Source organism: Mus caroli, chromosome 2 (genome assembly GCF_900094665.2).
Source record: "Mus caroli chromosome 2, CAROLI_EIJ_v1.1, whole genome shotgun sequence".
In the NCBI taxonomy this organism is placed as follows: Eukaryota; Metazoa; Chordata; class Mammalia; order Rodentia; family Muridae; genus Mus; species Mus caroli.
The window spans coordinates 22,114,801-22,137,514 of NC_034571.1; the positions used below are offsets into that span (position 1 = coordinate 22,114,801).

The 22,714-nt window shown below is 49.2% G+C and overlaps 1 protein-coding gene across 2 annotated transcripts in view; it reads right to left on the reverse strand.

Annotated features, from left to right (window-relative positions):
* Qsox2 (quiescin sulfhydryl oxidase 2) overlaps positions 1-22,368 on the reverse strand; it is a 28,091-nt gene extending 5,723 nt beyond the window's left edge. For both annotated transcript variants that reach the window (XM_021156467.2, XM_021156469.2), the window contains exons 1-10: positions 22,018-22,368; positions 13,455-13,555; positions 11,344-11,392; positions 10,241-10,346; positions 9,934-10,024; positions 7,364-7,509; positions 6,065-6,199; positions 5,783-5,912; positions 3,755-3,877; positions 2,836-2,986 (exon numbers count right to left, since the gene is read on the reverse strand). In XM_021156467.2, coding sequence (XP_021012126.1) covers positions 2,836-2,986; positions 3,755-3,877; positions 5,783-5,912; positions 6,065-6,199; positions 7,364-7,509; positions 9,934-10,024; positions 10,241-10,346; positions 11,344-11,392; positions 13,455-13,555; positions 22,018-22,327 — 1,342 coding nt within the window. In that variant the 5' untranslated portion in view covers positions 22,328-22,368. The remainder of the gene's footprint in view (positions 1-2,835; positions 2,987-3,754; positions 3,878-5,782; positions 5,913-6,064; positions 6,200-7,363; positions 7,510-9,933; positions 10,025-10,240; positions 10,347-11,343; positions 11,393-13,454; positions 13,556-22,017) is intronic.
* Positions 22,369-22,714: the final 346 nt, after the last annotated feature.

A 22,714-nucleotide genomic window follows, 5' to 3' on the forward strand; every position in this document is an offset into this window, starting at 1 on the left:
ACTGAGCATCTCCAAATGGTGAGTTTTATTCTTTTGTTTGTTTTGATTTTTGGAAGCAGGCTCGTACTATGTCATCCTGGCTAGCCTAGAACTTGCAATAGAGCTCAGGCTGGCCTTGAACTCAAGGCTGTCCCGCTTCAGCCTTCTGAGTATTGGAATTACAAGATTATAAAACTACTGGTGAGTTTGTCTTTTTATTTGTTTTGTTTTACAAGACAGGGTTTCCCTGTACAGCCCAGGCTGTCCTAGAACTTACTCGGTAGATCAGGCTAGTCTCAAAGTCAGAGATTCACTTGCCTGTCTCCTTGGTGCTCAGATTAAAAGCATGCACCACAACCTAGCTGATTTTAAAATACAAAAGTCCAGCATCTAGGGCCATGGTTCCTAGCAAAACAGAAGGCTTACAGGACAGAAGCAGCAGACCTGACAGGTAAACAGCATTTTCAGAAAGCAATCTATCCCATAGGCAGAAGCAAGCAGCCAGAGACAAACAAGCCAAGCAACAGGAATGGGCTGCAGCCCAACAGAGGTAAGCATGCGAATAAGGGATGAGCCCCATAGACAAAGTGACTGAGCAGAGAGTGCATCTCCCAAGAGGGAAGGAGTCTTTCCACCCACGGCAACCTTCTCATACACCCTGACCCAGGGACCTGTCCACAGACGATCCTGGACGTGAGGAGTTACATTGGGGCCTTTGTATCCACGAGTCAAAACCAGCATCACTGTTCCTGCTGACTTTGACTGCACCCACCAGTAGTAGGGCAATGCCTGCTGTGAGACACTGTTGCTAGTCTTGTAACCAGCCTGCCTGGCCTCCTCTCCCTACCAGATCTTCAAACATCTGCCTCACATCACAGTAATCCCTCCTCTTGCCCACCAAACCTCTGCTTGCTCCAGCCTTAATCTTTAAAGTGGACACGAACCATAAACCACTACCTGGGGGAGGGTTAGACAATGCAGGCAGCACTTTAGTAGACGGGTTTAAATCAGCTTCGAGAAAAGAAAACCTCAAAGATTTAATCCTGCTCCTCGCTTGACCCAATTCCATTGGCAGGGGACTACTCTCCTTAGGGCTGTGTCAGGCTGTGTTCAAGAGGACAGACTGCTGCAGCTGCCAGCCTGATGTCTGTCATGCAGACATCAAGTGTGTCCTAGGACCTCAAACTTTCTTTAAGCACTCTTTGTTGAGCACACATCAGCAGTGTGCTGAGGAGCTAGCGTGGCAGGAGCACGGTGGATGAGCACTCGTTTCCTTTTTCTGCATAGACAAGAGACCTCTGGAGTCAGCCTGTTTTAGGAGTAGTCCTGATGCATTAAGTCACATAGTGCTATGGGTCTGATCCTAGTGTCTGGATTGTTTCTGAGGCGCCTCCCCGCTGTGTGCTCCTCTTTCTTCTGATTCTAATAGAGGTGTGAGATTGAGACTGACCAACCTCCCCATATCCTGGGTATACCCTTTTGTAAAGTTATAGAAGCTGGGTGCTTCTATAATGAAGTGAGTCTATCTTTCTAGCTTTGAATGACAGCCTGTCAAAGCCCTTAGGGTCCTTCCTGATCTTTGTTGCCACCTAGTAGGAAGCTGAAGCTAGTCTGTAGGAGCTAGTTAATCCAAGCCTTCCCCTGGATGGCCATACCACCACACACTTACACAAGCAACAGGAGGAATCAAAGAATCCTGCAGCCCAGCCAGACCCAAGTGTGCACCCATCTAACATAAGCAAGCAAAGTGGTAGGTGTGTGACAACACCACAGAGTCAGGGGAACTTTATGATGCTACTGGAAGGCACTCGGGATCTCATGGACTCCACTATGGCTTGGTATCAACGTGGCTGGACACATGTAGGTCAGACAGACTGAGGCATAAGAGCTGAAGGGCAGACACTTGCTCTACAGCTGCAGGGGCCTGATGGACCGTAAAGTACCCACACGGCCACATCCAGAGTAGATAAAAATTTCAATACAGGCTAAAGCCTTGAAGAGGAGAGTAGATATACTTCTCATTTTGCAATTGTGGAACTACTGGCAGTTATCAGTCCCTATCCTCAGGTTTTATAGTTTTTACTCCTTGTGAAAGGTAACCCTGGGATTGTGCCCAGTCCCTGACTCTGAAAACTCATGGGTTTTTGTTCCCAAGGGAGCAGAGTGAGACCAAGATGACAGAAGTTATGAGCGCCGCTCTTCCACTGGCTCCCGCTTATTAAGTGAGCTGCTAAGATTTGAGCAGGCCTCAGAGAAATGGATGAGGACCCTCTAGCCAGGACACAGAAGGGACCTGAAGGCCTTGGGGCAGCGGCCAGTGGGCAATCAGGAAGCTTGGAAGTGGATCTATCTCAAGTTGAATTTGATTTCATTATACAGAAGCCAAGGACCCAGGTTAAACCACACTCTAAGATTCCTGACCCAAAGAAACTCTAGCTGCTCAACTTGAGGCTAAATTGTTCTAGAACAAATGATAAATGATATATCTCAGTAAACAGGGTTCACTTGCCTTATTTTATTGAGTAAACCAAGGTGAGTTTACACTACAAAGTACACTACAAAACCATAGAGGCTGCTCTGCCCTCTGATTTTTTTCTAAAGTAAGGCTGCTGTGGCAAAGGATTCAGAAGTCTCCCTCCAGCCTTCCATGCACAGAGAGGCTATGCTTGTGGTGTTTGTATTCTGAGATGCTCACCTCTATACTTAGTATGTCCCCTGACCCGACATCTAGGTGACTGGCACCTCATACATATCAAGGCTTTGTCTCGTGGGTGTTTATGCTGCACAGGTCGTGCACTCCAACCAGACAGTGAACACAGAAGGCCACTAGTGCCAGCTTGGTTAGGTGATGGGTACCTGTGCCAGCCAGTGCTTCTGGATGGGTGGAGGCCTGAACCGTCAAAGTGTGAAACAGTTTCCAGAGGGAGCATGGGTAGCCCCTCAACTCCAGTCGACTTCCTTGACATCCCACCCACTTTACGTGGCTGGTAAGAAAGACTCCAGAAATCTGAGGAGAAAACATCCACAAAGAATACAAGACAAATGTTAATATTAACACTAGCTGCAGGATGCTTCTGGCCTTGAATGGGGAGATGATCATCCAAGGGTATGTATTTATCAAAGTTTCTCACTGCACACCAATAATTTTAGCACTTGGATTAAGGATAGATAATTGGCTAAAACTGGAGAATCTTGAGTTTGAGGCTAGTCTAGATTACATGAGAACCATTATCTTAAAAAAGAAAGAGAGAGAGAGAAAGAGAGAGAGAGAGAAAGAAAGGAAGAAGGAAAGGAAGGGAGGAAGGGAGTAGAGAAGGAGGGAGAGAGGGAGGGAGGGAGGGAGGGATGAATCAAACAACAATGTAAGAACCGAAAGCCGAAAGCTGTAGGTGCTGTATGGTTTGAAGGCAGCTCTCCCAGCATGTTCTTGCTGGGCTGTCCTTACCCTGAAGCCTTCAGTGTAACCTAGCAGCATCACTGAGGTAAGGATGTGGGCATGAAGTCATCACAGAAATAGGAACAGAAAAAATCATGAGGCTTCTCTACTTGGGGGCCTGGGGCTTTTCTACATGGGGAAATGGGTTTCTCCAAGCAGGGAGATGAGGCTCGTGCTGTGGTACCAAGTACTAGCAGCAAAGCCAGGAAGGCACCATGGGTGGGTAGATGTACTCTTCCTTTCTGCAGATTCTGGGTCCCAGTCAGGCCTGAGCAGCAGGAAGAAACCTGGGAAGTGAAGGAAATAGCAGTGTGTGCACTAGACATAGTGGGGACTCACCTGCATTTTGTTGTTGACTAGGTCTAGGATGGCATTATATGGAATCTTGTCCAGGGGGAGATTGGCCAACCACTCCTGCAGTGTCTCCAACAGCTTCTTGACTGGTGGCCGGCCAGGGAACAGCTAAGAAAGAAGATACCATCCTCTGAGATGCTGAGAAAAATCGCCACTACCTACCAAGGTCTGAAAGCAGCACAGAGAGCTGTGACCCTGTGACAAAGTCCACAAAGCATGGTCAAAGTCCCATACCAACACATGCCCTGCCTCAGGCAGTCCTTTAAGAAAATGAATTCAACCTTAAGATCAGCCTAGAACTGGGGCTTCTTCAAGAACTAGGGGGATACCAGGTGGCTATTTTATGACATCGGACAGGGAGACTGCTGGGTACGGTATATTACCAAGTTATCAAGAGCACAATAGCCCTCCAGAAGACACTACCCACATACTTATCCTCTTTCTACAATTCTTCAGTTCCAACAGCCGCTTTTACTACCTCTAATCAACTGCCCTACAAGGTATATAGATAGGAACAAGAACCTATCACAGGCATTGATGACATGCAGCCTACTGGCTGGTTCATAATACTGGAGAGGAAGTAGCTAAGAGAACCCTGGTCATTTTCTTCCTCTTTGGATGGTATATTGTTTGTCTGCTCTCTCTTTCTATCTGATAGGATATTGCTTGTTCCCAGTCTGTCTTGGTTTTTTCAAGACAGGGGTTCTTTGTGTAGCCCTAGCTATCCTGAAGCTCCCTCTGTAGATCAAGTTGGCCTTGAACTCACAGAGATCTTCCCCTTCTGTCACTTGAGTGCTGGGAAAAAAGGCGTGAGCTACTAACTGGCTTTTAGATATATGTTTATGCACTGATTACAAAAGCATTACGTTTGCTAATTTTACTGTGATTTAAGGAGTTGTTACCATCATATGGTACATCCTCAAGCCTCAGACCTAACTGAGAGAAGGCAGGAGGGCAACAGCAAAGAGACTCGCTCATCGAGGCAAGGCCAGTGCCTGCAGGCCAACAACTGTGTACCTGGAGTGAGTGCGCTGGCTGGGAGTCAATCCAGGCAGCAGTGTCTAGTGAGACATAGGGTTTGCTTAGCTGAACACTTTCTGGTTTTGAGACAGGGTCTCTATGTAGCCCTGGCTGACCTGGAACTCGACATGTACACTAAGCTGCAGAGGGCCGGGACTCTCCTCCCCACACTCTGGGCACTGAGGATGATTACTTGGTAGGAAACTGAGCCAGTACCAGAACATGAGCCTGTACCATAAATCACCATGATGGAGGTGGTCCTAGCCCACCCAGGTCTTCTGAGGATACCAAGCATTCTGCCCTGTCTTATCCCTGGACTGCTGCCTGCCCCTTCCTACCCCGCCAAGCAAAAGTCCTGCTCTTCAGGGGCCAGCCATCAGAACTTGCCAGCTTAGGGCTTTTCTTCCAAGCCCTTAGGAGCCCACCTACAGGGGCCAGAATGTTCATGGAGCACAGCCCTGCCACACCTATCAGCCCTCCTGCATTAGCTTTGTTAGGTATCTCTTCAAAGTTACCCCTTAGCCTTGCTCAGCACTTACACATGGAACTAATTCCCTCACATGGCTTCTGGAAGACTGTGGCTATGCTGACCAGTATTTTTCGACCTGACTCTGACATGGCAGGACCCGGGTTGTGCTGTGTCATGGCCTTCCCCATCCCTCGACACCTAACTCTCCTAGGACCCCAGTCTGAAGCTGCTTAGGAGCAGGTTCCCACCCTTCATATCTGCACAGCCATTCGTCTGTAGCTATACAACCTGTCTATATTCCTCATGCCTCATCTACTGGTTCCCCCAGCCTGCTGAACTGCCCAAGCTGAATCAGGGAGTCAGTGTGCTCTGCTCCTTGTCCTCAGCCTCTTCTGCTCCTTGTCAGGCCATACCGGTCACTACCAGGCGGTCCAGGCTGGCCAATCACCCACATCAGCAGACAGATGATCCTAGCCCATACCAAATGGGACCCAGTACCATAGTCTGAGCAGAACCACCCATACCTTGGCAACGACAGTCACGAAGTCCCTGAATGTCTTTAACTGGGCTCCGGCCAGGGACCTGTGAGCAGCCAGCTCCACTCTCAGCAGGTAGTGAAGTCCCGACTCCAGGTCTGCAGTATACAGCTTGGTCCTGAGAGAAGTGGAGAGTTAGGAAAAAAAATACTTCCTGCCTTCCTATACAAAGGCCCTCTTGTTTCTACCATGCCCCCAGGTGGGAGGTAGACTGAGGAAGCCACCCCAGAGGGTAGCCTCTCGGCCGCACCCAGTCCCACTCATACTTGCCTGTCAAATTCTTTCCAAACCACCACCTCTGAAACGTCTTCTTTGTTGGACTTATCAGGCAAGAAAAGTGACTTTTTCCTTACATCTGGTAAGGATTTTAAATAAGAGGAGAAAAACGATCGTAGAGGCTTTGCACTGTGAAAGGAAGAAGGGGAGGGATGTTTTTTATGGCTATCAAGATCACGCAGCCTCTGCAGGCCATAGCTTGGAACAGACTGGCCATTCCCCCTGTGCACACACTGACAAAGGTGATGACGGGTACTCGTGTCAGCTGAGGAGACAGAACGTCAAGTGCAGAGACACCCTGACTGACAGCTGCAGTAAGCTCACCCACACTTGCTGGAACTTAGGACGTTTGTAAAGCTGTTGGAGCATCTACCACAATCAGCTTCATCTTGGCTATGACTCTACCGTCCCAGAGGGCCTTCATGACATGCTTGCTCTGCCATCGGAACCATATCTGGAGGCCAGGCCTAGGGTTAGCAACTCCTAAACTATCTGATGCTCAGAAGCCATCAGTGTCCTTGCAGAGAATACAGTAGTGTGACTGTACAGTGTCAATGTGGCTTTGTGTTAGAGGTTGCACTTGTGATATGCTTGTGCTAAGTTACACACAAATGTCATCAGAACCCAATAGCAGCCACGGAGGTAACTGTTAGAGCAGCCTCCCAGACGCCCAGGGCCCATCCCAAGAAGCTCTATGACCTCAGGTCTGGACTTCTGCTTTTTCTTTCCCCTTTTGAGAGAGGGTTTCATGTAGTTCCTGTGTAGCCAAAGATGACCTTAAACTTCTGGTTCTCTTGCCTCACCTCCCAAATGCTGAGATTACAGGTATGAACCATCATGCCAGATATGCAGCAACAGATCAAACCCAGGCTTCCGGCACGCTAGCCAAGGCTCTTCTGAGGCCTTACAGCTTTCATGAACTCGCACATCTGTTTTGCTTTCTGAAGCTTTACTCAAGGCCACTTTATTGACCTGTTGCCTGGTGCTCACCCCAACCTCTCCCTCTACAGAGTTTGCTGGTCACTCAACAGACACAAACAAAAGCCCGGATTTACCATAGGAGGGGACACCTGTTACACTTGGGGTTTGCTCAGAAACTCATGGCAAACAACTACCCCAGATCCTGGGGCATGGTCATAGGCAGTTCGGAGAAGATGGCTGGGGAATATGGCTTCCTTCCATCTTAGCCAGCTAGAGCCTGTCACGTGGACTCTGAGCCTTTATCCAGTGAATTGCGAGTCTCCACAGCCCTGACTGAACGCTCACCCACTCATCATACAAGGTAGTACTTACACGTTAACCAGTCCATGAGACCCATTCGGGTAAATCAAGTAACAGGAAGGCACTGAAGAAATGCCAAGTGTCCCCAGAAATGCTTTGTCCGTATCCAGTGCTCGGCTCACCATGATGCTTTCATACGGAATCAAATCTAAGATCACCTGCAGAAGAAGTTGTGTTACCGCCCTGCTTTTCTCAGGAAACATCCTCGAGTGTGCAGACCCCTACTTCACAGGTGACCCTTCATCTCACGGGTGCTGAACTACCTGCACCACACGTGTGGAAAACCTTGTTCAACTTGCAAACAGCTGGATGGTAGGACATGCGCTGCTGTACCAACTACACACGACTGAGGCATAGTACCGCAGTCTGCACCCCTCCCACTGCAATCAAAAGCGGTCTGTGAATCTTAACTTACTGTGTTTTAAGCAGCTTACCAAGTCATATGACCACCCTCATTTAGTAATTTTTCAGAATAATCAAAAGAAACATTTGTTGATCCTCTGTGTGTGTGTGTAGGTATGTATGTATTCATATGTGTGCAAGTACATGTGTGTATGTGGATGCATGTGGAGATCAGAGGATAACTTAAGGTGTTCTCTGAATAACGACTTAGGTACCATCTACTTTGTTTTTGAAACAGGGTCTCAGTTGGCTGGCAAACATCTGAGATGGGCTTGCTTCTGGCTACTCAACACTGGGATTATGGACCTCAAGTCCCCATGTTTGCAGGACAAGTACTTTATAGGCTGAACCATAAAGTAACCAAGCCCTGAAAGTAACATTAGTTTTTAGGATTTATTTTATTTATATGAGTACACTGTCACTGTCTTCACACACATCAGAAGAGGACATCGCATCCTATTACAGATGGTTGTGAGCCACCATGTGGTTGCTGGGAATTGAACTCAGAACCTCTAGAAGAACACTTAGTGCTCTTAATGGCTGAGCCATCACTCTAGCTCCCTAAGTAACATTTGTTACTAAATTTTTGTCTGCAACAGAATCTGTAAGAACGGAGTAAGCACCTCACCACTCATCAGCTACAGCCCTGTTTTCCCAACACTCTGCCCATTGTGTGCCCACATGTTGGGGCTAACAGGTTACTCAACATTATTCTAGCTCTGGAGCCAGGAGGCTTGGGGTAGCTCCTGCAAGCAACTTGTACCTGCGGGGCCTGCTGAGCCGGAAGGAGCCGCAGTGGGTCTTAGCCACAGGGGACTAAAAACCTCTCCTCTGCTCACCACATGGCAAGTGGAGTCTGTTGTTCTCTGATGCTCTTAGATGCCAACAAAGCCAGCTACTTGCTGAGCTGAGGAACGGATTCCATGTAGGTGGATGTACCCCAAGATCATGGTAGCGGTGGCAGTGGTGGGAGGGAGAAGTGGCAGAGGTAGTGGTGCTGATGGTGGCTGTCCTCCTTTTCATTTTGTTTTGTTTGTTGTTGTTATAGTTATTTTTGAGACACTTGGTAGCCTTCAATGGCCTGGAACTCATATGTAGTATAGGCTAGTCTGATCTCACAGAGCTCTGCCTACCTCTGCCACTCAAGTGCTGGGATTTAGGCACGTATGCCACCACACCTGGCTACAATGGTTCTTCTTGATCTAACTCTCAGGGCACACACTTGGTCACAGGTCCTGTCCAGGGGACCAGGCCTCACTGATTCCAAAGGCACTGATGTGCTGGCACTACGGAGAGGGTAATCAGGGAGGAAAGCCTGTCTTCGGCCTGTAAGTGTCTCTATGTGTGTGCTTGCAGGACAAAGGGTCTGGAAGAGCTGGCATGCAGCAGTTCTGGGCCATAGGGAAAGGAGTTGGAATAGGGAAATACAGGGAAAGGTAGGGAAAGATTGAGTTCCAGGCTCTGCTGTTCCTTAGGCCTTTGACTGGGAATCCTGCCAACCACAAAGGAAAGAACAATATGCATCGCCAAGCTTGGAGGGAGGGCAGGGAGGTCCAGAGGGTAGGCACATATGGCTGCCATACTGTTGTCTGGAGCCCACCTCACAGCCTCCAGGGCCTCCCGAGGGCAGCACTGTCTCCTTCCTGAACTGCCCAGATAACCTAGAGAACTTCATTCAAGCAGCAGGAAGGAGGATCCCAAAGATCAGGCTGAACTTCCAAGTGGGCCAGGAGGCCTTCTTGTCTTCAAGGACCCTGGCATTAGCAACTGGGTCTCTGGTCCCTTGGTTTGATTCTTAGCCAAAGCTGAAGGTTTCTAAACCATCCATATGACACAAACATCTCACAAAAGAAGCAAGGTCCTATAGATTCCTGGATGTGGTAACACAGCACACAGGAGATCTGTAATGTGTGAGATAACAAACAATGGCCTTGATGAAGACACAGCTGGGGCTGGACCCTAAGAAGCAAGTCCTGTCACTCCAGTATTTTCTTTCTTTCCCTTTCTTTCTTCTTTTCTTTCCTTTTCCTTTTCCTTCCTTCCTTTCTTTTTTGCTATAGACTGCTTCCTTAGGATCTCTGAAATGACAGCTCAATGCTCAAGGTTGTTGCTATCAATACACTAACCACAGTCCACCCCAGCCACCCCAGCTGTACCCCAAAGTACATGAGACACGGTACCTCTCGTCCAACATAAGAACCATAGCTTTCAAACACAATAGCATGGTATTGGCCACTGTGGCTATCCATGAAGGAAAGGATGTCACTGGACCTGTCAGAAGAAAGAAACACCTTCAGTGCTCTCCATGATCATAAGCTGTCACAGTATGCCAGTGCCCCAGTCACTATACACACAGACATTTTAAAACCATGCCCTATCTGCACCAGGCAACTTGGAAAGAGGAATGGACCAGGGCTGCCCACTTGCCTCGGGCTACTATCAAAATGCTCTGGGCCCCACAGGCCACCTTTCAATGCAGCTACTCACTGAATAGGGTCCAGGGGTGGGCATGCAGGAGGCCAGGTGCCCTCAGTATGATTCTGCAGGAAGTCGATCATTGTCTGCCTGACTGTCCGCAGCTCCCTGTCAGGTCCTACACAAGAAAACCTGGGTCATGGCTGTGGCTCCAGGTGTCTGTGCCTAAGCCGTCATCCCAAGCCCAGAGCCAAGGCCAGTGAAGGCTGCAGCACTATCCACACAACCCTGGGTGCACCGCTGCTCACTGACATGGTACGTCCTGTCATAGCAGATGCATACAGTGGGAAACCACACAGCTGAGAGCAGATAATAGGACACAAGGCAAAGTGACAAATCTCACACACGTGATGGTGAGAGGTGGCCAGGTGCACCTGCTAACTCCACGTATACTGCTAACACAGGCAAATGACTCCTGATGCCAGCAATGCCAGGTGTTGCCTGGGGGACAACCTGTGAAGCATTTCTCACCTGGCCAGGCCCACACATAAAAACACATGTACACATTTGCCGTGAATACACACTCCACCAGATACTTTTTCAATCAGACTGTTACCACATGAAGGGGAGAGAGGACCTGCAGGGAAGAGAGGAGAGACTGGGAGGTGCCAAGTGAGCAGAATGAAAGCTACACGGGCATGAGCTAGCCAGAGGACAGGCTTCATAAAGATTATAAGAACAAATGTACTTCCACATTTCCCAAGAAGGCCAAAGCAGACAATAAAGAATTTCCTGTGGCTGGAGAGCCGGCTCAGTGGATAAAAGCATGGAGTGCTCTTCCAGAGGTCTGAATTTAGTTCCTAGCACCTATGTCAGATTGTCCAAAGCCTCCTATAACTCCAGTTTCAGGGACCCTTGGCCTCTCAGGACAGACAGACAGAGGCGGGTGGGTACACATGCAAAAACACATACAATTTTTTAAAAATTAAAAAAAAAACCAACCTTATTCTCATCCAAACTATTAAGGTTTAACCTTTTCAGAGAAGTAACACAGCACCAGTGCAAACGAGCTGACTGAGGAGGAGGCCCCAGGCTCCATCCTCTGAGGCTACACTCACTCTACCAAGTTGAGTGAACCAGTCTAAAGTGTTAAAATAGAATCTGCATGTCCTTACCTTTAAAATTTTCTCCAGTTGTAAACTCCTTTGTAAATGCTTTAAAATACTAAAGGAAAAACACAAATAAATCAGAGCGAGCGTAGGGGAGTTGTGCATATGTTTAATACTTAAATGAGATGACCGCTATCTCAACCAGAAGCTCTGGTCAGGTCCCTCCCAAAGTTACATTGATAGGACAAAACATGTTCCACATCTCTATGTTCCTGCAGCTGTGTGTTAAGCACAAACTGGGTTCCATTATGTCACCTCTAACCCAATAGGGTCAGAAGCAAGACAACTCGCTAGGACTGGTTCCTTACAAAGGTGATGTCCCTTGAAGTTTTGACAGCACAGGTTCCAGGGATGAGAGGAGCTATTCAGAGCCTCTGAGAAGACAAGAGGTTCTAACCAGAACTGCCCCATCAGAAGCACAGCAATAACAGTTAAGGAAAGGGAGCATTCCCAACCTAGGCCAAAAGGAGGCAAGTGCTGAGTAAGATACTCAGAGGACTCCCGGAATTTCCAGGGGGGAAGCAGAAGCAGTCAAGAGGAAAATGGACCGACATCTTAACAGTCCTACAAGAATAAAAACACAGATGTGCTTGTCACTAGGCAAACAGGGAGCACAGGCCCTTTGTCCTGAACCACGGACAGATGTGTTATGTTGTGGAAGGGGCCCCACTGGGCCCTCTGGCCTTTTTCCTAGACTCAGCCAGGGAAACCTGTCACAAGTTGAAGGAACCCTTACAGCAATGTTAATCCATGTATTAAAAGCCAGAAGATAGCCCAACACAGCAGAGAGGGTTATCACATACAATGAGATATAATTGCACAGCCAAACCCACAGCAGTGCTCAGCAACATGGGCAAATCTTGGCAGAGTCATATGAAATATAAGAAAGAAGGCCCAGACATTTACATACAGCACTGTTTTTTTTTTCTTTTTTGTTTTTTCCTTTGCAACAGGGTTTCTCTGTATAGCCCTGGCTGTCCTGGAACTCACTCTGTAGACCAGGCTGGCCTTGAACTAAAAAATCCACCTGCCTCTGCCCCCAAGTGCTAGGACTAAAGGTGTGGGCCACCACTGCCCAGCCATACAGCACTGTTTAATGGAGAGCATGAAGTTAACAGCCAACATGTGACACTGTCAGGCCAAGGCCAGAAAACAAGACAAGCAACAACGCCCTGTGAGGTCCCTGGGGCTGGCACCACACTGAGCATCACAGTACCAAAGCCCAAATAGAAGGGTGGGGAAAAAACAGGGGTATCACTGTGCTGGGGGTGGGGGGTGGGGCTGACTCTGAGAGTACAGTGTTAACAGAATAGAGGTGCAGAACTGCAGTCACAGGCTCTTCAGAAATTATTAACTCCAAGTTAGGCCTTTAATCCCAGTACTCAGGAGCCAGAGCCAGGTAGATCTCTGAGTTTGAAGCCAGCCTGGTCTACAAAGTGAGTTCCAGGACAGCAAGGGCTACACAGAGAAACCCTGCCTCAAAAAAAAAAAAAAAAAAAAAAAAAAAAAAAGGGAGGAAGAAGAGGAGGGGAGGGAGGGGGAGGAAGGAGAGGAAGGAAGGAAGGAAGGAAGGAAGGAAAAAAAGAAAGAAGAGAAGGAGGAGGAAAAAAAGTCAAAGGTGCTACATAGTTTTGGAGATGCCCATGAGTGTGAGACTTTCAAATGCAAGCATGTGGGCACATATTCATGCATGTACTAAACAGAGGACCTTCAGCAGGGTCTCAGGTAGTTCCTCTGCCCCCTAGTGGAAGGAATATGTACAAGTCTGTCAGCTGAGCCAACTGCAGCCCAGGCAGCAGGGTACTGGAAGAGCCACTTCAAGCTGCTAGTACTTTCTGCTACTAACAGTAGAGCCAGCAGCATGCTACCCCACAGGGATACTACCCAGCAGGCTTCTGTGTGAGCAGGGGCTTCATACTGTACCTGGGTCTGATCAGAGCCTCTGTGGCTCAAGCTGAGGAACAAATGGGCAACGTGCTGGGGATGCAAATCCCCACCAAGTCTTCAGACGTCAGGGCAGAAAGGTTAACCTGAGTTACTGGTACATGGATTCTGTCTAATAAGCTCCTTGTGAAAAAGGCAGGACTGGAGCAGGGGTCAAGGTTGCTGGGGCTCACCCTGAAGGTAGGGTAGAAGTGGATGTCATATGTGCGGCACACATCCTGGTTCTTTTCTTCTGCACAGTCCAGAGCAGCGACACGGATGGCAGCAGCCCAGTCTACAAGGCAAAAATGGGACCTTGAGCAGGATTGCCAACACCAAGCACTCCATCCTAGGCAGCATCTGCACTAGGCCCAGCTGCCCCAGTGAAACCACCCCGCACCTCCCTTTATGTTGTTCATGGGCTCTGTGCTGAGCTGGGAAAGCAGAATAACTTAATCAAAGCTAAGTGTCTTCTACCACTGTTCACCGAGAAAATAGATCTTTGCTGAATTTTCAATCACCCAGCAGTTTGCCATGCTATTAAAAGAGACCTGATGGGTGGAAGTGCAGGAACCAGATGCACTGTCTGCAGCCAGTAATGGATACTACGAGAGACACCAAGTAGAGCATGCAGCAATCAGATGGACGGGGTGGGCCCAGCATTGTGCCTATTTTTCAAATTAGGCTAGTGGTCTGAACTGAAGCACTCTACCCCACCAAGGGATGCGCATGCCATTGTTGCAGAGAGGAACAGTCTCAGATCTCCTTTCTTACCTTCAATGCTTTTAATGGGAATGCCAACAAATGCACATGTGCATAACGCCAGAAAAGACAAATTCAACTTCCTACATGTGCACTGTGTCTGTGTCAATAATTGTTAGCTCTTTTGCAAAATGATTTAACCAAATCCTTTCCAGTTCTAGAACTCAGATCACAAACTTCAGATCCAAAAGCATGGTCATAAGTCTCCCTCTCTTTTTTAGTGCAACACACTGCCACAGCCACAGCCACAGCCACAGCCACAGCCACAGCCACAGCCACAGCAAATAACTGGCAAGTGTTCTTACTGCCACTAGGCACCCAGCTGGAACATCTCCTCCCATCCAACACTTTCCCTTGAGTTCTCATGAAAGATTTTTATCAGGTCCTTTTGCTGGGATTACTCTTAAGTGAAGTATAGTAATACTTCATAGTGGTACACGCCTTTAATTCTAGGACTGCAGAAGAGAGGAAGGCAGATCTCTTGAGTTTGAGGCTAGCCTGGTCTATAGAAAGTTCCAGGACAGTCAGGGCAACACAAAAAAACCCTTTGTGTGGGGGAGGTGAAGTGTGCTTCTGCAGGGGCCTGAGAGGACTCAGCACCTCTGTCATTATTATAATTAATACACATTAGGTATTAATGTGTAGCCTCTTCTTGCCTCTCACCCAGGGAAGGAAAGCTGTTCCTGGAAATACAGAGATTAGTGCCTGGCTTTCTCCTGTCTTGCTCTCTGGTCACCAGCGTCAAATGCACCCTTGGGTAACTGCAGGGTAAGAGATGTATACTCTTCTTTCTCCAGGGTGTTAAAATTACACCATTATTTATACTGCCAGGGAACCCCTGCAGTTCTATCCAGGCCCAAGCCCAGGCCCAAGAAGTGGTGGGCTTGCCTGGTGGTCTCTGCACAATCAGCAGCACAGCATAGCTCAGAAGTATACACTGTGGGCAGGGGTAATAAATATTCACAAGTAGACAGGCATGAGAGATGGACAGAAGACCACTTGGGTGAGCCTATATAACCTCTGTCTGAAAGTTGCTTGATTTCTGGCAGGAGCTCATGCAATGGGTTACTGGTGTGCTTGGCAAATGTTATTCTGTTTCCTCCAGAAACCTACCTGAAAGGCACATGAAACCATTCCTACCAGAACGAGTGATACTCCAAAACCTCAGAGACTGCATGCGGGGATTAGCCAGGATAGAGGGAGCAATGTCAGAGGACACTTACAGATACCAGGTGCCAGAGTTCAGTGACTGCCTTCTATGTGAACCACCCCAATGTCCTACATACCACCCTCACTTAAACTATACATCTTTCCCCTCTTTTATTAAGAGTAAAAAACAAGAATAGGTTATTCATAAATAGTAATCAAATATTGCCAGCTACACAAAACCACTCTGTCCCAAGGACACTTTAAAAGCATAGAAGAAAAAAAACCCTCCAGTATTTCTGAGTCACAGCATAGCTTCCTGGAGTCTGCGACAGCACAGAATTGAGGAAGAACAGTTAATCCTCCCATCAAATTAGAGGCAGACGGCACAGAAGGCTCTGCGGCCGAAAGTGCTTCAAAGGCAGACTCACGCTCTGCATCTGGCCCAGCACCTCATCCTGCCACCCTGACGTGACTCAGACCCAACCAATTCACTCTGCTCACTGGGTATTTCCAACCACACTTTCCTTCCATGTCTAGAAAAGCCCCTTGTGCAGAAAAGCATGTAATGGTGAAAACTCCAAGAGCAAAATGCAAGAATCAGTCTCCTAAGTGTGCAACAGTGAAAATTCCAGAGCCAGAGGAAAGTGAAGGACCCAGTCTCCTGCTACCTAAAATACCCAAACCACACCAAGCTGGGGTGGGTGCACCTGGGTTTGCATGGTGGGGTCTGGTCCTGTTTTGCTTCTCTCGTTTTTGTTAAGCATGCATACTCAGAATTGAGTGGAGGGGCTGGGTGGTTCAGTGGTAGAGAAGGTCCCAGGATTGATCCTAGCACTGTGTAGCTGCTTGCTGGTGTTGGGCACTAGCTTGGTATTTCTCAGAGTCTGCATTCTGGAATCTGCAGCAGAAGCCCACTCCAACATAAGACACAGGAAAAGAGGGTTCCCAGGAATCCTGAAGGACACAGTGCTCAGCAAGACAAACCAGAGCCAGCTTTGTAGTTTGTCTGTTTATTTGCTTTGTGTGATTTGTCTGAGATAGGCTCTGGTTATGCATTCTAGGCTGGTGTTGAACTTGCAGTGCTCCTGGCCGCAGCCTCCTGACTGCTAAGGTCACAGACTCTTGCAATAACCCCTTGAATGTAGCCCAGCAGCAGAGACTGAACACACAAGCACCCTGACATGACTTGGCCTCTGAAAGGCTGAAGGCACTGAGAGCCTATTCCATGAGGATGGGGAGCAGTGCTGACAACTTCACCCTGGATCTCCATCAGAGCAAGGTCTTGATGCTGATCCCAGAGTTCACCCCACCCATGGTAGGGCACTGTCCCTACATACATGAGCAACCTCCTAGCAATGCACACGAGGACACCGAACTCTAGTACCCATTTGCTATGAGGGAGGAAGAGGGAATCCCAGACCAACTCTGCTGACACTGATACCAGGGCAGAGACAAGAAGGTGGGAGTGTGGAGAAGCTGATGTTTCTGAATGCTCATTTACCACCTGGCTCAGCCAAGTCAGCAAGGTGCAGACAGTGAGTCACCCTACCAAGGTGGAAGGAAAGTCTTAGCTCAGCTGTGCTCCTGAGAACAAGTTAGTACAACCCAAGCAGCCAGCAGGAGCTCACAAAAGGCCTCAACAGACTCAGTGGCTTCAAATCACAATCTGCACGGGTCCCCACCGTCACACAGCACTTCTTCAGATCTCTCATTCATCCTGGGCCTGGGCCTCCTGCCTGGACCCCACTCTGCTCCCTTGGCTGCGTTGTTTCCTGTCTCCCTCCAGGTCCCTGAGGGGATACCACTTAAAACATCCACACCTCATGTGCAGGAAGCTAAAGTTGAGGACAGTGAACTGAACAGCAGTCATCAGCCAGTGAGAGCTGTAGGCTGTTCCGGGGACGGCAGCATGCCTGGGCTGGGGAAGCATGGCTGAGAGCTCTCAAGGGCCAAGATAGGCCTTAGCATATGAGCATCTACAGAACACTTCCTAATTACAGTCCCCTCCCTTCCTTTTTTTTAGCCAACAATGTCCTGGCAGGCCTCAGGAGCACAGATTCTATCAGACCCCGTATATGTGCAAGGGCTGGGAGTAAGTCCTCCTTTCCACACTGTCATGGTGCCTGTCCACTTCTGCCTGGCCTGCCCTGAGTCCTGTCTCTGTGGCATCTATCCCAGCATCTCTTCTGAAATGTCCTGTCACCCTCAGCTCCAAGTGCCTCATACAAGTACGGTGGAGACACCACTGGCTCTCCTCCTTCAGCCTCACAGCAATCATTTCACAGGTAGAGCCTGCCCTCTGAGCCCATATGAGGCACCTGCTGGCTTGAGAAGGAGAGAGCCCTGGCTTGTCCACAGTGTCTCAGTGGTCTGAGGCCTCCACAAGGTGGTAGAAAGAGAACATTGCTGCAGCTCTGACAGGAGCAGTGGAGGGTGCATGGAGCTTGCCCTTTTCAGATATATTTGTTAACAAGGTCATTTGCCACTGATTGGAATCCTGACCACGAGTTTTCCCTGTAGCATCAAAATATAATTTCCAAGAATTAAAAGCAGATTCTCGGGTCTGGAGAGATGGCTCAGCAGTTAAGATTATTCTAGTGCCGGGCAGTGGTGGTGCACACCTGTAATCCCAGCACTTGGGAGGCAGAGGCAGGCGGATTTCTGAGTTCCATATGGTCTACAGAGTGAGTTCCAGGAAGCAAACAAACAAACAAACACACACACACAAAGCAGACTCTCATGGAGAGAACCCATGTCATCAAGGAACACTGGAGGGACAGAACGTGAGTCCTCCAGGGACAGGAGGTAGCTAGGACAGAGTTCTCTCAGTGCCAGCCCACCCCACCTCTACTGACTGGGTACCGTGAGCAGTTCATACAACCTTAGCTAGTGAGAAATGACCGTCAGCCTCTGTGCAGTGCTAACCAGTGTGAGATCATAAGGCCTAAGGCCCACTGTGGCTGAGGAGGAAAACAGCTGAAAGGGGAAAGCTGGCCAAGCTGAGAACACCGTCATTCCCTGGGCTGAAAAGCCGTGGGCCACAAAAGCCTCCTAGTACGGATTCTTCCTCATTCTGGCTTTAGGCAAACTTTGGCCCAAATCTATCTATACAGTTGGGTGAGGCAGTGCACACCTGTAACCCCAACATCAAAAAGCAGATGCAAAAGGATTTCAGCTTTGAAGACAAGACTGGGCTACACAGCAACTCCTTTCTCCCTCTACTTGCAAAGGCTCCTAAAGGGTAAGCATCTCTCCTGAAATGGCCTGCAGAGCTCCTGAGCTGACCAGAGAAGACACTACTTTCTTCTCCTGCCCTGGCTATGGGAACCAGCGACCCCACTATTCTCTAAGCAGTCCTTACTTTTTATACCCTTGTGTTGAGTTACTTTGGTTCTGCCATCTGTAGTTTTCAGGACTCTGGGCTCTACCATACTCCTCAGCAACTGCTGTCCCCAGTGTCCCTCTGCCTGTTCTCATGGATAATGAGCACCCTGCAAATACTAAGCAGTCATCTTCAATAGCCTGTGCAAGCAGAAGGCACCGGACACCATGGGAAGGAGGAACCAAGGGGAGGCATGAAGGCCTCACCACCGGTGGCAGCAGTGACAGAACACTCACCTGTGTTTCTGCCTGTGGATAACACACTCTGTGCCTCGCCACCTGCCTAACATCTCCTACTCTCAATTCGCAATGTCCTCTAGAGGGACACAGGAAGTGAGCCAAAGGTGGCCTGTCTGTCACCTGGTACCATTATTTGCAATATCAGAGACTAAACACCTCTTTGCCAGACAGTTCTGGGCACATTCTAGATGCTGTGGTGAGTACCTGCCAGGCCTCCTTTCAAGTCCTTCACCAAGAACTTTAGGGGCAACCACAGATGTGTTCTCTCTCCACGGAGGACTGAAGGGGAGAGAAAGAGCCCCGAGGTCACCAAGAGCTTAGGGGCACAGGCTTCAGGGCACACTCCTGTTCTCCTAGGTCTCTATAGAAATCCTCCAGTGCCCAGGAGAATAAGTGCAGGTGTCAACTGCCAACTCAGATTATGCTAAACATGACGTTTGAGATAACAGATTTCAACAGAGCAGGGTTTGTTCTGGGAAATACTTAAGATAAGAAAGGCCCAAGCCAGAGCCACATAAATACTAGAATGGCCTTTGGATCCACTGAACAGTAGATCTTTTGTTAGCCTATCTGTCATAAGGAAAACCGCTATTTCCCTGCAAAGTCAGAGAAGAGAAAAAAACTTCACCATAAGTTTTTGAGGAAGTGGCAGGTGTCCTCAACCTAAGACACAAGATTGAGGACGCCCTCCCTCCAGACACAGGCTGGGGACGCCCCCCCCCCAAACCCCCACGACCTTTTCCAGCTGCTCATTCAATTAGAAAAGACTGAGGAGCAGGAAGACAAGCATAAGCTACCTTCTAGCTAATTGTCAACCATGGCAACACAGCCAGTCCAACCAGAGACTAGGGTGGGGGCTAGGAGAAGCCACTAGGTGCTGTTTCATGGAGGCAGGAAGAAGCTCCTGGGGAGGACCCAATACAAGGCCTGCATGTCCAACTCACAGGTGACTGATTACCCCTAAGCACCCTCTGTCCTGTTAGATCACCCAGGCAGGAAGCCAGCAGGAAGCATAGCCAAGTGGCAGCCAGGCAGGTCTAGTGCTTTCCATATTCTACACAGAAGTCTACAAGGCAAGGCACGGAAGGGGCTGAGGTCACTGTCACAGGAGGACTGGAGTGAGTCAGAAGCTTCCTGAGGAAGCTGTCCTCACAGTCCCAACATGACAGGCATCACATGGGATGTCATCACTTCTGTAGGTGCCTGGCAGTTAGGCAGGATCCCTTACAACAGGTGACCAGACACCTCCAGATGTTAGGATCCACCCAGCAGCCAAGCTGGGACTGATAACACTAGGGTTAGCACCTACCAAGTCCTCAGGTGACTTGCTTCAGGGGCCTCTGACATCCTGACTCAGGCAGTCCTGCCCTCAACATCCTGCACCCCTCTTCAGGCCCTCACCTGCTCCTGCCAGTCAGCTTTCACTTTCACCACACCTTGCCCCATCTTCTAGGCACCAGTCACTCTTTAAAGACAACTGCAGTTCACTAAGCCAACCACAGCATTAGCTGTGGATTTTTACTGTGGCAGTTTTGGAACTGTCCTTTCTTTCAAATTCCGGGGACAATTGCAGCACTCTCTGTTGGTTTGGTTACAGAAGAGCCAGCTTATAACACGTGATGTGGCTTATACAAGTTAGCTACCAGATTGAAAGCCAGAACTGATATAAGCAAAAAAGCTGCTAACAGGTCTTGCCAGGGTCACCTGCAGGTCCACCAACAAGCATTAAGAAATGGAAAATCCTCTCCTCTATTGAGTGGCAAAAAATAAAAAAATAAAAATAAAACCCCCACAAAAAAAACAGTGTATAAACTGTCTTTTCAATGTCTTGTCTCACTTTTGGCTAGTGCTTGCCAAGGAAACTGAGATGGCTCAGAGGTTAAAAGCACAGACTGCAAGCCGGGCGTAGTGGCGCAGAGGCAGGCAGATTTCTGAGTTCGAGGCCAGCCTGGTCTACAAAGTGAGTTCCAGGACAGCCAGGGCTATACAAAGAAACCCTGTCTCGAAACACTAAAAAAAAAAAAAAAAAAAAAAAGAGCACAGACTGCATCAGGGTGTTGTCAGTGCTCGCCTTTAATACCAGCCCTCAGAAGGCAGAAGCAAGTGGATCTTTCTGAGTTCAAGGCCAACCTGGTCTATAGAGTTCTAGGACAGCCAAGACTACACAGAGAATCCCTGGCTCGAAAAACCATAAAAAAAGAGGCAAACAAACAAAACCCCACACACTGCTCTTTCAGTCCCGAGTGCCATTCCCAGCTTCCTCCACCTCTGATTCCAGCTGCAGGGAATCCAAAACCTCTGCCTTCCAAGGGAAACTGCACTCACCTGCACACACCCACGCCCATGTAATTCAAAACAAAATAAGTATTAGGAAGAAAGAAAAAGAAAACTTACAACCCAAGAGAACAACGTCATTAGATTCTACCTAAGGGCCAAAGCAGAGGTCAGTGGATTCAAGGCCAGGCTGGACAACATCATGAAACTGTTTCAAAAAAATAAAAAAATATAAGTCAAAGTGCCCCAACAATGAGGAAAGAGAGGGTAAACATTTTAAAATAGTCATTTGCAATTGCATACTTGGAAAAAGGGCTTCTTTGCAAATCTGTTTAAGAAGAACACAGCAGTGTTCAACACCAGACCTAAAACCAAAGGTGCAGGGAAAAGAGTAACAATTTGTTGTCTTGCCCTGAGAGCTCTGTAATTAGAGGTTAGTTCAACAGTTGTAAGCTAGTGAAGCCAAATGTAAGCCAGTGCTGGGAAGGCCACTTAAATCCCATTTACAGGAGCTGCTCCAAGGGGTCTGAGTTCTGCAAAGGTGAGTAACTAAACACATACGGGAAGATTTCCTGAAAGCTATGGCTAGTGACCCAGAAGTCCAGCAAGAAGACGCTTTGTAAAATTTCTGCTGCTGCAGAGCAGTCCCCAGAGTGGGTGTCTAAGTTTCTCGGCCCAATGCCCACCATATGGCCGGCTACCTAGCAAACGAGGCTGAGGTTTGACAGGAATGGGGACCTTCCTGAGTGGAGAGGGTAGGCTCTGAAATGCAATTGCTGGGTATGGGGAAAGTCAAACTGATCGGGTAGTGGCTAGGATAAGTGGTTGGGGACATGTTGAAGTCGGTGTTCTGAGCTGGAGACCTCAGGAAAGCCATCGGCCCCATCTGTGGGGCTTCGCCCACGTAGGTGTTGCGTCGGAGGAACGTCCACCGGCGCGCGGGGCCCTCACCTCGCACGTCCGCCGCCAGCGCTCGCCAGGTGGGTGCGTAGCCGATGCAGTGGCCGCACCACGACGAGTGGAACTGCACCAGCCACGCGGCTGAGCTGTTGCCCGTGGCCGACCGCACGCTGCCGCTGTCCAGCAACCACACGGCGTCTGAGCCCTCGCGGTAGAGCCGCGCCCCGCCGCCCTCCCGGGGCCCCACTGCCACCACCACCGCCAGCAGGAAGAGCAGCCGCGGCAGCCGCGCGGCTCGAAGAGACGGTGGCTGCCGCGCATAAGCTCCGGGATCCCGCGCCACAGCCCGGGCGGCAGCCATGTTGGGAGTGCCGCCGGCGCGTTGACCTTTCACCCTGGCAACCGGCGTCACGTGCTTGCGCGCGCCGGTCCCGCCCTGGGCACTAGCCCCGCCCCCGAATCCGCTAATCTTCCCAGGCACTACTCTTCGTTCTCGCCCCGCCCTCGTAATTTGACCCCTCCCCAGCACTGATCGTTCCAGGTCCAGCACAGCTCGCTTTTTTGCTCCGCCCCCGAACATTGTTCCCGCCCCAGAATGTAGGCCCCGCCTCATTCCTTAAACCTGCTCCGCCCCTGTGCTCGTGGCCCCGCCCCTGCCTCGGGTCATTGTTGGCCCTATCCCAATAAAAAAAAAAAACCTTAAAAATCTTAAAACCTGCAAGCAATTTTCACCTAGCGAAAGGCCTGG